The sequence below is a fragment of the Onychostruthus taczanowskii genome, unplaced genomic scaffold (genome assembly GCF_017590055.1).
Source record: "Onychostruthus taczanowskii isolate IOZ18803 unplaced genomic scaffold, ASM1759005v1 scaffold18, whole genome shotgun sequence".
In the NCBI taxonomy this organism is placed as follows: domain Eukaryota; kingdom Metazoa; phylum Chordata; class Aves; order Passeriformes; family Passeridae; genus Onychostruthus; species Onychostruthus taczanowskii.
In genome coordinates, this window is record NW_024499017.1 from 7,166,568 (window position 1) to 7,178,214 (window position 11,647).

General features: G+C 61.6%; 2 protein-coding genes across 2 annotated transcripts; one reads left to right on the forward strand and one right to left on the reverse strand.

Annotated features, from left to right (window-relative positions):
• Nucleotides 1-1,666: 1,666 nt before the first annotated feature.
• On the reverse strand, nucleotides 1,667-4,769 carry LOC121333997 (fibulin-7-like). Its single transcript, XM_041400852.1, has 8 exons — nucleotides 4,701-4,769; nucleotides 4,107-4,263; nucleotides 3,789-3,959; nucleotides 3,491-3,616; nucleotides 3,215-3,337; nucleotides 2,977-3,114; nucleotides 2,749-2,887; nucleotides 1,667-2,027 (listed from the first exon to the last, which is right to left on the reverse strand). Exons 1-8 carry the CDS (start codon nucleotides 4,767-4,769, stop codon nucleotides 1,667-1,669), a joined length of 1,284 nt encoding a protein of 427 aa, XP_041256786.1.
• A 1,839-nt stretch (nucleotides 4,770-6,608) lies between these two features.
• On the forward strand, nucleotides 6,609-10,578 carry LOC121334005 (C-type lectin domain family 18 member A-like). Its single transcript, XM_041400862.1, has 12 exons — nucleotides 6,609-6,708; nucleotides 7,396-7,487; nucleotides 8,070-8,294; nucleotides 8,362-8,459; nucleotides 9,021-9,142; nucleotides 9,232-9,339; nucleotides 9,494-9,586; nucleotides 9,694-9,800; nucleotides 9,922-10,051; nucleotides 10,129-10,225; nucleotides 10,304-10,395; nucleotides 10,541-10,578. The coding sequence occupies exons 1-12, from the start codon at nucleotides 6,609-6,611 to the stop codon at nucleotides 10,576-10,578; spliced, it is 1,302 nt and encodes a 433-aa protein (XP_041256796.1).
• The last annotated feature ends 1,069 nt before the right edge of the window (nucleotides 10,579-11,647 follow it).

The window sequence follows — 11,647 nt, forward strand, 5'->3', positions numbered from 1 at the left end:
GCTCACCCTGCTCTGAGGGAGTTATTGAGTGACGAGGTCCACTCTGAGCCTCCTTTTCTCCAGGCTGAGCCCTCCCAGCTCCCTCATGAGCTCCTCACCAGCGTTGTGCTTCCTCTGTTGCCTTCTCTGGGCTCACTACAACACCTCCATGTCCTTGTAGTGACCTTTGCAAACTTTCACTGTCATTAGCAGTCAGTGATGTGGCTGTCAGTGACTGCTCCAGCTGTACCAGCGTTTCAAGGGTAGAAGAAACCCTGCGCAAAACCCGGTTGGTTTTGTCCATTTTGGCTGGGACACCTCATGCGCAGGGATAAATATTTACCTCATAATTCCTGACTTTTCATCCCAGCCCGCCGCTGCAGTCGGCACGGGCCAGCTGCGGGTTTTGGTGCTGCAGCCCCCCCAGCCCAACCTGGCCCAGCCCGGCTCGGCCCAGCCCAGCCTGGCCCGGCCCGGCCCGGCCCGCTCCTCTGCTGGCCCTGGGGAGGCTGCGGTGGCCATGCCCCGGCAGACCGGCCTAGAGGAGCCGGGCCGCGGTGGCCGTGCCCCGCGGGGCACAAGGAGCTCTTTATGGCCTTGGGTCGGCGCACAGCGGCTGCTTTGTGCGCGGGGCTTGGCCGGACACTGGGCTCACAGGGGTTCTGTGTGCGGAGGGGAGGGCGGCCCGGAGGCGGCGTGTCCTTCGCTCGCTGTCCCCAAAGGCCCTCGTCACCTTTTGAACCCGCGGTGATCTCTCTGCACGGGGTTCTGGCCGTGCTGGCGGTGACAGGGGGTGCCCCAGGGGTGCCCCACTTGTTCTCACAGCCCACCCTCCTCCAGATGGGTGCAGGGGGACAGCTCGAGTGCTTGGCGAGCTGCGGAGCTGCGGTTTTGACCAGCTCGTGTCAGGGCTGCTACAGAGGGAAGCCTCCTGCACACAAGGAAGAGCAGCCACTGTCACTGTCCCCTGCTCACCAGTGCCAGCGAGCCCTGCTGTGCTTTCCAGGCACTGCCAGGGAGGCTGAGGACAGTCTTGGCTGTGTGTTGGAAGTGAACAGTGTACCTGCCCATGGCAGTAGAGTTGGCACAAGATGATCCCTTCCAACCCAAAGCATCCTGTGATTCTCTGTTCAGCCCATCTCCCGTTTTTGTGCTGGGGGAATCTTCAGCGTGGCCCCAGGAGCAGTGGTACTGGGAAGGGCATGGATACTGCATGGTATCCATGGATGGGCTTGGTAGCTCTATTGGTAGCTCACCCCAAGCTCTGCAAGGTGACCCTGCCATTAGCACAGCCACCAGCTATCCCCAGGAGCCTTGCCCAAGGAGGACAAAACATACAGCAAGGAGGACACTCTTCCTACAGCCACTTTTTTTTATTAGAGATTACAAGACATAAGAAGCTGAATCTGCTAGCCAAGTGCTCTTGACTCACTCTGTCTTTCCCCTCTGTGTGCCATGTGGGCAGAGAGAAAGGGGGCTAGCAGAGCCAGGCACCCCCAGGCCAGTCCTTCCATTGGCCATGGGGTTTTTCCTACAGGGACACAGTTTTTGCTGTGATGGCTATAAGAAAGCATTATGGCAGAGGGATATCTCCAATGGGACAAAAACTGGGATCGCTGAGCTGAACCTGCTCCATTCCTCCCCAGGATAGGCCCTGGCATGGCTCCACGCCTGCCTCCAGAGGGAATCAAAACACATATGGGGACACAAAGGCTGTGACCTTGAAGATGTGCTTGCCCAGGAGGACTTTGTGGGAGAACTCGCTCATCTCCAGCTCCACCTCCAGCGTGGCTGGCCCTGCCACGGGGCTGGTGAGCAGCAGCTCTCCCGTGTGCCGGTCCGAGCGCCGCACGGCGAAGACGCCCTGGCCCCGTCCGCCTGTGATGGAGAAGCGCAGGCTGTCCCCCACGGAGCGCGAGGTGGACATCTTGAAGAGGACACGGGGCACGGTGCGGTTGGCCTGGAGCGGCAGGTAGTGGAAGGAGATGGAGCTGGCAGCCAGGTGGCAGGCTCGGCTGTCCATGGGGCAGGGGTTCCTCTCGCACTGGCTGCCAGGAGAGAAGGGTGCCACCGCTCAGTGCCGTGGTTTGCCTCTCAGGGAGCTGCCCATGTCCTTGCACACAAGCCCAGCCCATGGCACAGGCATCATCTCCAGCCCTGCTGTCGGCCCTGTGGCAGAGCAACCCAAGACAGCCACATCCAAGTGTACCCATCATTGAGTCTCTGCCTCATCCCTGTTTCTGCCAGGAAAATGCCACGGCTTGCAGGGACACAGCTCTGGGTGGCACTGAGGCTGGGACTGGGTGAGTGCCACAGTCCCAGCTGAAGGCCAGGGATGGAACCAGATATGTCTCCTGAAGAGGAATCTGTCAGGATCAGGGATGCTCCTCTATTTGAGTGGCACAAAGCAGTTTAATCTCAAGAGTGGGATGTCTGGGAGTGCTGGAAGGCAGCTGATGGTGCTACATGGTTGTGCAGCAGAAGAAAATCAGCATCATTCCCCCCAGGCTGGAACTCTGAGAGGAGCCAGGATCCTGGATAAAGCCACCACATATTGGGGCGCTACCACCTGCACCCCCAGCATCCCAAGACCATCAGGGAACATGCCAAGCACACCTATGCATCCCATGTGGCAATTTGCTACCAGTGGTGGCTGCTACCCTCCCTGCTGCCCCTGGGTGACACAATACAGCCCCCAGCCCACAACAGGACCCATCACCCTGGGAGAGGCCATGACACAGCCCGAGCCATGCACAGTAGGGTACTCACAAGGCAGAGGTCTTGACATAGCTGGTGTTGTGGCGTGGTGGGGGGCACTTGGGGCGCACGCAGCGGTGGCCCCCGAAGGTGTTGATGCAGAGGTCACCCTGGCTGCAGTTGTGCTGCTTCCCAGCACACTCATTCACGTCTGTGGTGGTGACACGGGGTGAGTGGGGCTGTCCCCACTGCACCCCTCTCCCCATGGCAGGCTCCCTCCCCTGCACCCTGGGCTCTTACCCTCACAGGCATTGCGGTCAGCATGGAGCAGATACCCAGGGGGGCAGAGGCAGCGATAGGAGCCAGGGAGGTTGAGGCAGTCATGGAGGCAAATCTGTGTCTGGGGGCTGGACTGGTAGAGCTGGCATTCATCCACATCTAGGGTGGACAAAGTGGGGAATGGCCAGATGTGCCATTGCCACCAAGCCTTGGTTCTCCACCCTCCATCGTCTCATCATCTTCTTCACCCCCCTTTTACCTTGGCACACACCACCAGGTTGCAGCTGGAAGCCGGTGTCACAGCTGCAGCGCCGGGAGCCCGAGCGGCCCTCGGCACAGCGGGGCTGGCGGCTGAAGGAGGTGTTGCTCAGTGTCACCCAGTCTGCAGGGGACAGCAGGTGTCACATGCTGAGGCACGGGGAGATGGTGGGGGCCAGGGAAGGGGCTGCCAGGGAAGGGGGAGACAGGTGCAGCATGGCCAGGTACTGTCCCCATGAGAATCCCCCTCCTCCGCAGCCCAAACCCGAGCACGTACAGGAGTAGATGGGGCTCTGGCAGCTGGGGCCTGACCAGCCTGGAGGGCAGAGGCACGTGTAGCTCTGGTTGCCATCCACGCAGGTCCCACTGTTGGCACACGGGTTGCTGGAGCAGTCATCAATACCTAGGGAGAAGGAGCTCGTGAGCATCAGCTGGAGAGGTGCATCCTTGCCCAACCCCGGTGCTCATTGCTGCAACCACTGGGCAGAGCAATGGAACAACCCCACAGCTCAGGGTGACAGAGGAGCCCCTTGGGAAGGCGGAGCTCATGGCACCCCAACCCTGCTCCACTTCACTTCTGCAGAAGGGTTGGGTGCCGCTCCACGTGCGGTTGTGCCGGCAGGCGCGTGTCTCCGAGCCCACCAGCCGGAAGCCGGCGTCGCAGATGAAGTGAACCTCGTGGCCCACCCGCAGGCTCCGGCCCAGCATCCGTCCGTTCAGGGGCACTGCCAGCTGCGGGCAGATCTCTGTGGACAGACAGACACGGGTGGGGATGGGCACTGCCAGCCTGAGGGAGCTGGGCGCCCTTGCCCAGGCTGTTGTGTGGGGCCAGGGATCAGAGCTGGCCCCGTGGGGATGTCACCCATGGTGACATGGTGACCAGCCAGGATTACCATTGCGTTTGGTGGCCGGTCTCTGGAGGTGGCTCTGGAGGATGGAGAGCTGGTGCTGGAGCCCGCGGGTGCCCTGCAGGTGGGCAGCCTCCTGTGCCACCAGCAGCTTCTGCATCTGCCGCACCACACTGAGTGCCTGCTGCCGGTTCAGGCATTCCTGGGGGATCATGGAGACACCTCAATCATCTGCTGGGTTCCCCTGCCACAACCTGGGAGGATCCTTCCAAGCAGGCAGCATCTTTAGGGTTGGCTTGGATGCCCTGCCCTGGACAGATCCCCTTCCCGTCCTGGCTGGGGTGTGCCCCTGGCTCCGTGTCTGCTCCAGGTTCAGCCCCCATCTCCCAGTCCTGCTCTGGCCCTTGGATGCTGCGGAGAAGCTGCATGCCCTGAGTGCATTTAACATCATTTCACTGCTGCAAGGGAAAAGCCCCATGACAATCCCCCTGGACCTGGCATCTCCACAGGTGCTGTGGCTGTGCCGTACCTCCCACTCCGGGCTGGTGTCAGGGTGCTGGGGTGTGAGAGGGGGGTGCTGAGCAGCCCAGAGAGGGAGATCTGCTGAGAGGCTGGAGGGGAGGGAATGCAGGTCCTTACCTGGGAGCTGCTGAGGGGCAGCTGCAGGATGCCCAGGGCCAGCCAGGCTGGCAGTGGGATGAGGAGCATCACGCCGGGGCTGACTACAGGGGCAAGACGCTGACGGTCCGTGTCTGCTCCCAGCCGTGCTCCTGCACTCGCAGGGATTTATCCGCAGCCTGTGCCCATGTGTTTGTTGGTTTTTCCCCTGCCTGAGGCCGAGCTGTAGGAAAGTTTCCCCTTGGCACTGGCTCTAGCCTCTCCCTTCCCTTCCCTTCCGTTCCTTTCCCTCTCTGCACATCAGAGGCTTTGGGGCCTTTCATGTCCCGGGGCCAGCAGATATCGGGGCCAGGCGGTGGCTGTCACGGCACTTACGGTGGTACCGGCGGTGCCGTGCTCACCAGTCCTGGCTCTGGGGCTCCCCGGCATGCAGAGATGCAGGATGAGGCTAATCCCGTGCACTAGCTAAGCCTGGGAAAGTCTCCTGGGAGAAAAGATGACTTTGGGGTCTGTGTGGGGGTTCTGCTCACCGGTGGGGCTGGGGCTACTGGGAAGGGTAGCCCAGGAATGCTGAGGACTCACTGGACTCAGCACAGCTTTGCTGGGGTGAGCTCGGCCTGGCTAGAGTTCGGAGGGGAACCCCAGTGTGCTGCTGCAGCCTGGAGCTGGGATGCAGTTGGTGTTAGGTCCACATTAACATAAGGCTCAGGGTTAATGTTAGAGTCAGCATTAGGGCTAGGGATGAGGTTAGGATTAGAGTTGGGGTTAGGGTTGGGGTTAGGATTAGAGTTGGGGTTAGGGTTGGGGTTAGGATTAGAGTTGGGGTTAGGGTTGGGGTTAGAATTAGTGTTAGGTTTGGAGTTAGCATTAAAGTAATAGAGCTAAAGTTAGTTTTTTGTTAGGGTTAATGTTAGTGTTAGGATCAGTGTCAAGGGTTCAGATCCATATTAAAAGGAGTGTTTGTATGAGAGTTGGGGTTGGCATTAACATCAGTGCCAGGGTTCAGGCCAGGGTCAGGTTTAGACTCAGGCTGAGGCAACTGAAGCATTTACAGCTGGGTTTATGCTGACACCCAGCTCAGCCCTGACAGCTGGTGCATAGGATGCTCCCAGTCCCTCCTGCCTGTGACATTTCAGAATCCTGAGCAGGGATGTCTGAAGCCCTCACCTCTGCCCTGTGCCAGGGGAGCACCTGCCGTGGGTTCTGCCAGCCCTGTGCTGGGGCAGAGCTCTCATGGTGCTGTTGAGCCCCCTGAGCAGCCTGGGCTGTGGGACCCCTGCTTGCCTCCAGGTGCCCACCGAGACACAGCCCCCCTGGGCCCAGCATGTCTCCCGCTACTGCCGGCCCCCCGGCTCTCACATCCTCCCACCCTGTAACCACGCTGCCCAGCTCTCCGGAGCGGGTATTTGGCTTCGTGCCTGCAGCGGTGTGTGTTACCTCCCCGGCATGTTTAATTCATGGGGCAGGAGGAAGGCTGGCAGCAGGGGCCCCCTTGCTGCCCCAGCCCCTTGGCTTCCAGTCTCCCAGTGTCCCAAAGTGGGTGCCGGTTGCGGCCCCTGCTCCTGCTGCCTTCACAGCCCGACCCCGGCTGGGCAGCGGGGCTGGGGCAGAGCACGGAGGGCTGACCCCGCTGCGGGACATCCCGGCGGGGCTGCAGCCCGGGGCCCCGGGAGTTGTCTGCCACATTCGCTCCAGCGAGCAACTGTTTTGACAGAGCCATTACTCACCCGTCAAGCTTTTGTTCCCGCTGCCCAGCGGTGCCTGTCTGGAGTCCTGAATAGGATCAAATCCTGCAACCAGACACACACACAGGCACGCAGGAGCGCACGGCCGAGCTCGCCCCAGAGCGGGGCTGCTGCGGGACGGCTCGGCTCTCCCCAGTCCTCCCTCCGGAGCTTGGGGGTCTGCTCCCCACATCCCGGGACCTACATGAAGCTCTTGGTCCTGCTGGTTTGCAGCCTCCTGGTGTGGAGGGTGGGTGAGACGAGGTCGGATGCTCCAGAAAAGTTGTCCCCGCTGGCTCCGGGAGGTAACTGGTGGAGGGGCTGCCTCTGGCAGCAGGGCTGGGAGGCAGATGGTTTGGGGGATGAGTGCACCCTGAGCACCGTCCCCTTGGGCCAGTCCAGATGTGTGGGGGATTGGGTGGGTGGTGGTCACCCAGGGATGGCAGTGGGGGGCTTGGTGGGTGATAGGGGCTGAGGATGGAATGGGGCTGGGAGAAGGAGCATGGACTTGATGATGGGATGGAGTTGGGGGGGCTCTGGGGCTGGTGTTGCAGTGGAACCAGGGGGCTCTGGGGCTGGGAATGGGATGGAGCCTGTTATGGAATGGGGCTGGGGGTCCTGCAACTGGTGATGGGGGCTAGTGGTGGGTCTTGCCCAGTAGGGTCTGGATCCTGGCAGGACAGAGGCGGGGGGGGGAAGAGGGGGGACATTCCTGGCAGTGTCAGCCCACCCGTGTGAGACAGGGGCCCAGCGGGCTGCCCCCCCTCGGCCCATTGCCCCTTTTGTGCTCCCAGCCCAAAAGCTCTTTCTTCTCTCCCCTCAAGTCTCCATGGAGACCCGGGTGCCTTCCTGGTATCCCCGGCTGCGGTCGGACCCTTCAGGGGGAATTCCCACGGCCCCCTGAAGGGTCCAGCCACAGCCAGGGATATTGGGAGGGCACTTGTACCTCTCAGCCCCCTTGGCCCCTTCCCTATCCCCTGCTGTCCCCCCAGCTCTCAGCATGAAGGAAACCTTCCTGGTGCTCTCGCTGCACAACAAGTTGAGGAGCAAAGTGCAGCCCCCTGCTGCCAACATGCAGAAGCTGGTGAGCCCCCTTGCAGGTCCCGTGTTCCCCACCTTCGATGTCATATCCACCTTCCTGCCCGTGCCCGGGGTGGTGGGCACCCATAGGTGATACACAGTAGCTTGCTAACAGGCTAATGAAGCAGAAGCGCTGGCTGGAGTGGGGCCCCTGGGGAAGAGCATGTCACTGCGGCATCCAGGGCACACCAAAAACAGGGCTGATCCCTTCTGGTGCCTTTTGGTGTCCCCCATGTCCCTCTGATACCTCCTAATCACCCAAGGACACAGCAGGGAGTGTGTGTGTCCTTTGGAGTCCTTTGTGGGGTCCCCCATTCCCCATGATGGCCCTTGATATTCCCTGACCACCTAACACCTGAACACACCAAAGGCAGAGCTGGTCCCTAGGCGTGTCTCCCATGTCCTGTGGTGGCCCTCAATGTCCCTCCATCACCCCCCAGCCACCCACACCAGGGGCAGGACAGGTCCCTAGGGGTCCCTTGCAGCATTGCGCATCGTCGACCCTCTGATATCCCCCAGTCACCTCCTGGACTGACCATCTTGGTGGTCCCCACGCCCCCTGGGGCTGTCATGCTCATCCCCGCAGGAGTGGAGCGATGAGCTGGGGCGGCGTGCAGGGGCACGGGCAGCCAGCTGCCTGGAGGGCCCCGCGCCACCGCCAGCCCCGCAGCTGGGCTGGAGCGAGGTCCTGCTGCCGGCGGCCGTGGGAGGCTTCGGGGCCGTGCTGGAGCTCTGGTTTGCTGAGGGACAGCGCTACGACCACAGGACGGGGCGCTGCGCCGGCAATGCCACCTGCAGCCACTACACCCAGGTGGGCACGAGGGGCACGGGGGGGGCTGCTGGGGACCGGGACCCCGGTGACAAACGCTCTCCCACAGATGGTGTGGGCCACAGCGGGGCAGCTGGGCTGCGGCCGGCACCGCTGCCCCGGCCCCCACGGCCCCAGCGAGGCCTTCGTGTGCGCCTACTCGCCGGGGTAAGGGGCTAAGGGTGGGGCCGGGGCGTGGTGGGTGTGACTGAGAGGGCGGGGCCTGGGTGTGGGGGGTGTGGTTGAGAGGACAGGGCCTGGGTGTGGTGGGTGTGGCTGTGAGGGCGGGGCCTGGGTATGGCAGAGGGGGCGTGGTGGGTGTGGCTGATGGGCGGGGCTTGTTGTGAATGGGCGGGGTTTAGCGGTGTGGGTGGGGTCTCAAGCAGGGAGGCGCATGGGTTGACCTATGGGATGTGTGGCAGGGGAGGGGGAGCTGGTCCCGGTGCTGGGTGGGACTGCGCACTGAAGTGGGTGGGGCAGGGTGAAGTGGGTGGGGCTTGGAAATGCAAATAGGGCCATGTTTTAGAAGAGGGAGGGTTGGGGTGTTCTGGGCGAGGTTGAGTGCTGCGGACAGGACCGAGTGCTGGAAGTGGGTGGGCTGGGTAACGAAGGCAGGGCGGTGATTTAGGAATGGATGTGGCTTCACAAGGTGGGTGCGGGCTTGCCCCAGAAAGGGGTGTGGCTTGCCCGGGTGGGTGGGGCATCTTCCTCCAGCTGTCTGTGGGCCAGGGGCAACTGGGAGGTGGCCGGGACGCCCATCCTGCCCTACAAGCAGGGACCCTGGTGCTCCCTCTGCACCGCTGGCCTCTCTGGCTGCTTCAAGTCCTGGGACCACAGCGGTGGGCTCTGCGGTGAGTCCCCCCTGTCACCATGGCCTCTGCATGACCCTGGAGATGCTGCCTCCACCCCTGATGCCCCACTGTCACTCTGGTGCTTCCAGAGGTGCCCAGGAACCCCTGTCGCATGAGCTGCAGGAACAGTGGGCGCCTCGACATGAGCAGCTGCCAGTGCACCTGTCCCCCCGGCTACACGGGCAGGTACTGCCAAGGTGAGAGGGCACCGTGCAGCCTTCAGAGGCCTGTGCGTGGCTGCTGCAGGGCATGCGGGCGCAGCGTTGGTGCAGGGCATGCACGGGCGCAGCCGGTGCAGTGTGGGCAAGCCTGCCGAGCCCCCTGGCAGCTAATGCAGGGCTGTGCCCACAGTGAGGTGCAGCGGGCAGTGCCTCCACGGGAGGTTCAGGAAGGAGGAGTGCTCCTGCCTCTGCGACGCGGGCTACGGAGGAGCTGAGTGCGGCAGTGAGTGTGTGATCTGCAGGCAGGGCACCCCAAGGTGGGGCAAAGGGTCCTCTGTGGGCCCATCTCTGCTGGCACAAGGACCCACCTGCTTCTGCCTGTGTCCCCAGCAAAGATCCATTTCCCCTTCCATGCCTGTGATGTGCGGATAGACAGCGACTGCTTCATGGTGTCCCCTGAAGCTGACACCTACTATGGAGCCAAAATTAAATGCCAGGTGAACTCCTGGGGTGCTCTGAGCATCTCTGGGCAGCTGAAAAGTGCCTCTGGGCATCTCTCCTCTGCCTGGAGCAGTGCTGAGCCATGCAGGTGGGGCAGACTCACTCCCTTCCCCTCAGGAGAAAGGAGCAATGCTGGCCCAAATAAGAAACCAGAAGGTTCAGGACATCCTGGCTTTCTACCTCAGCCGCTTGGAGATGGGTAACAGGGTGACAGACACTGATTTTGAGACTGGAAACTTCTGGATTGGTGAGAGACAGCAGTAGGCAGGGTGCAGAGTGCCTGGGGTGCTGGCAGACATGCCAACCCAAGTCCTGCTCCCCCAGGTCTCACCTACAAGACATCCAAGGCTTCCTTCCGCTGGGATGTGGGCGAGCCATCCTCGTTCACCAGCTTCGCTTTCGGGCAGCCGGACAACCAGGGGTAAGTGGATCTAGAGGACACCAGACTGTGCATGGTGTTACTGCTGACTGGCTTCACCACCATCCTGGTGGGACACAGGTTTGGGAACTGTGTGGAGATGCAAGCGTCAGCTGCCTTCAACTGGAACGACCAGCGCTGCAAGACCCGGAACCGGTACATCTGCCAGTTCGGTGAGTGAGCGGCTGTGAGCCCTCCCGGGCACCCTGGAGGTGCCAGTCCCCTGCTCTGCTGTGTCTGTCCCTTGCTGCCAGCCCTGCCCAGACTTCTGTGTCTGTTCTGGGGTGGGAGGCACTGACTCTACACACGCCATTGCAGCCCAGGAACACATCGCCCTGTGGCAGCGGGACCCCTGAGCTGGTAGCCCTGGGAAGTGGCCGGCGCTGGCTGCTGTGCTGAACCTGGGGCTCAGGAGGAGCCTGGTGCTGTGCAAAGCCCGACCGTGCCTCAGGAGGATCTCTGCATGGCTCACTTGTGCAGGGCATGAGGGGCTGAGGGGACCCATGGCACTGGGACCTGGCAAGAAGGGGTGTGCTCTACGTTAGCATCCCTGTCACAGCATCTTCTTCTGCCCCTCACCTTCCTCTGTCACTATCACTCTGCAACACCCTGGGCAGGAGACATCCCTTGCAACAGCCAGGTACAAAAGCATCCTCCTCCAAAACTGGCAGCTGGGCTGTGTCTGGACTGTGGTCTCAGCATTATGAGGGGCCAAGGGGGCTCTTTGGGGGTGCAGGCCTTGGCATAGCTCAGGGAGGACTAGGCTCAGCTCTGAGCCATTGTCCTGACCTGGGTGAGAATGCTCGAGCCTGGTGGGTTTCTCACCCTCACCTGGTCCTTGTTCATATGCCTGGTCATTAATAAAGACCCTCTCTCTTTTGGGAAGAGCAATTTGTCTTTTTCCTCCCCTAAGCCCATCAGACTCTCCTTAGCCATAGTCCATATCCTGCCTGCACTGGATGGAACCTCCAGTTTCATCTGTGGAGTGGGTTCTGGGGTTGCTGGAGCCAAGGCCAGCCTTGGCTGAACTCATCTTCAGCATGTGGGGTTGCCTTGGAGAGATGGTGTTAGCCAAGAGCTGCTTCTTCCAGCCCCAGGATAGCCCCAAGTCACAGCACCCCATGTGCTGGGTGTAAACTGGTCCCCCCAGCACTGGTGGGTGTCAGTGGATGCTTTTGGAGGCAATGTGCCACTGCCCTCCTCCTGTCATAACAGCCCATCCGGTGCTGGGCTGGGAATTAAAATATCTTCATCCAGGGTGTTTAGTGGCCTTTTGGTTGTGCACTGTCCCAGCCGAGGGAAGGCACCATCCACATCGCTGAGCTGGGCTTGGGGCCCCGGGCAAAATGGGCAAACGCAGGGTGAAACTGAGCGACGGCCAGGAGGGGAGGGTCCAGCAGGTGTGGGGTGGGAGAGGATGGAGGC

What these genes read in the sequence shown, in the direction of transcription:
- LOC121333997 (XM_041400852.1), bottom strand. Translation starts at nt 4,769, where the DNA reads ATGCTCCTCATCCCACTGCCAGCCTGGCTGGCCCTGGGCATCCTGCAG. An exon ending in TGACCGCAATGCCTGTGAGG is followed by an intron (nt 2,888 to 2,976) that starts GTAAGAGCCCAG and finishes TCACCACCACAG; the next exon opens with ACGTGAATGAGTGTGCTGGG. An exon ending in TATGTCAAGACCTCTGCCTT is followed by an intron (nt 2,028 to 2,748) that starts GTGAGTACCCTA and finishes CTCTCCTGGCAG; the next exon opens with CCAGTGCGAGAGGAACCCCT.
- LOC121334005 (XM_041400862.1), top strand. Translation starts at nt 6,609, where the DNA reads ATGAAGCTCTTGGTCCTGCTGGTTTGCAGCCTCCTGGTGTGGAGGGTG. An exon ending in CCTGCAGCCACTACACCCAG is followed by an intron (nt 8,295 to 8,361) that starts GTGGGCACGAGG and finishes GCTCTCCCACAG; the next exon opens with ATGGTGTGGGCCACAGCGGG. An exon ending in CCGGTACATCTGCCAGTTCG is followed by an intron (nt 10,396 to 10,540) that starts GTGAGTGAGCGG and finishes ACGCCATTGCAG; the next exon opens with CCCAGGAACACATCGCCCTG.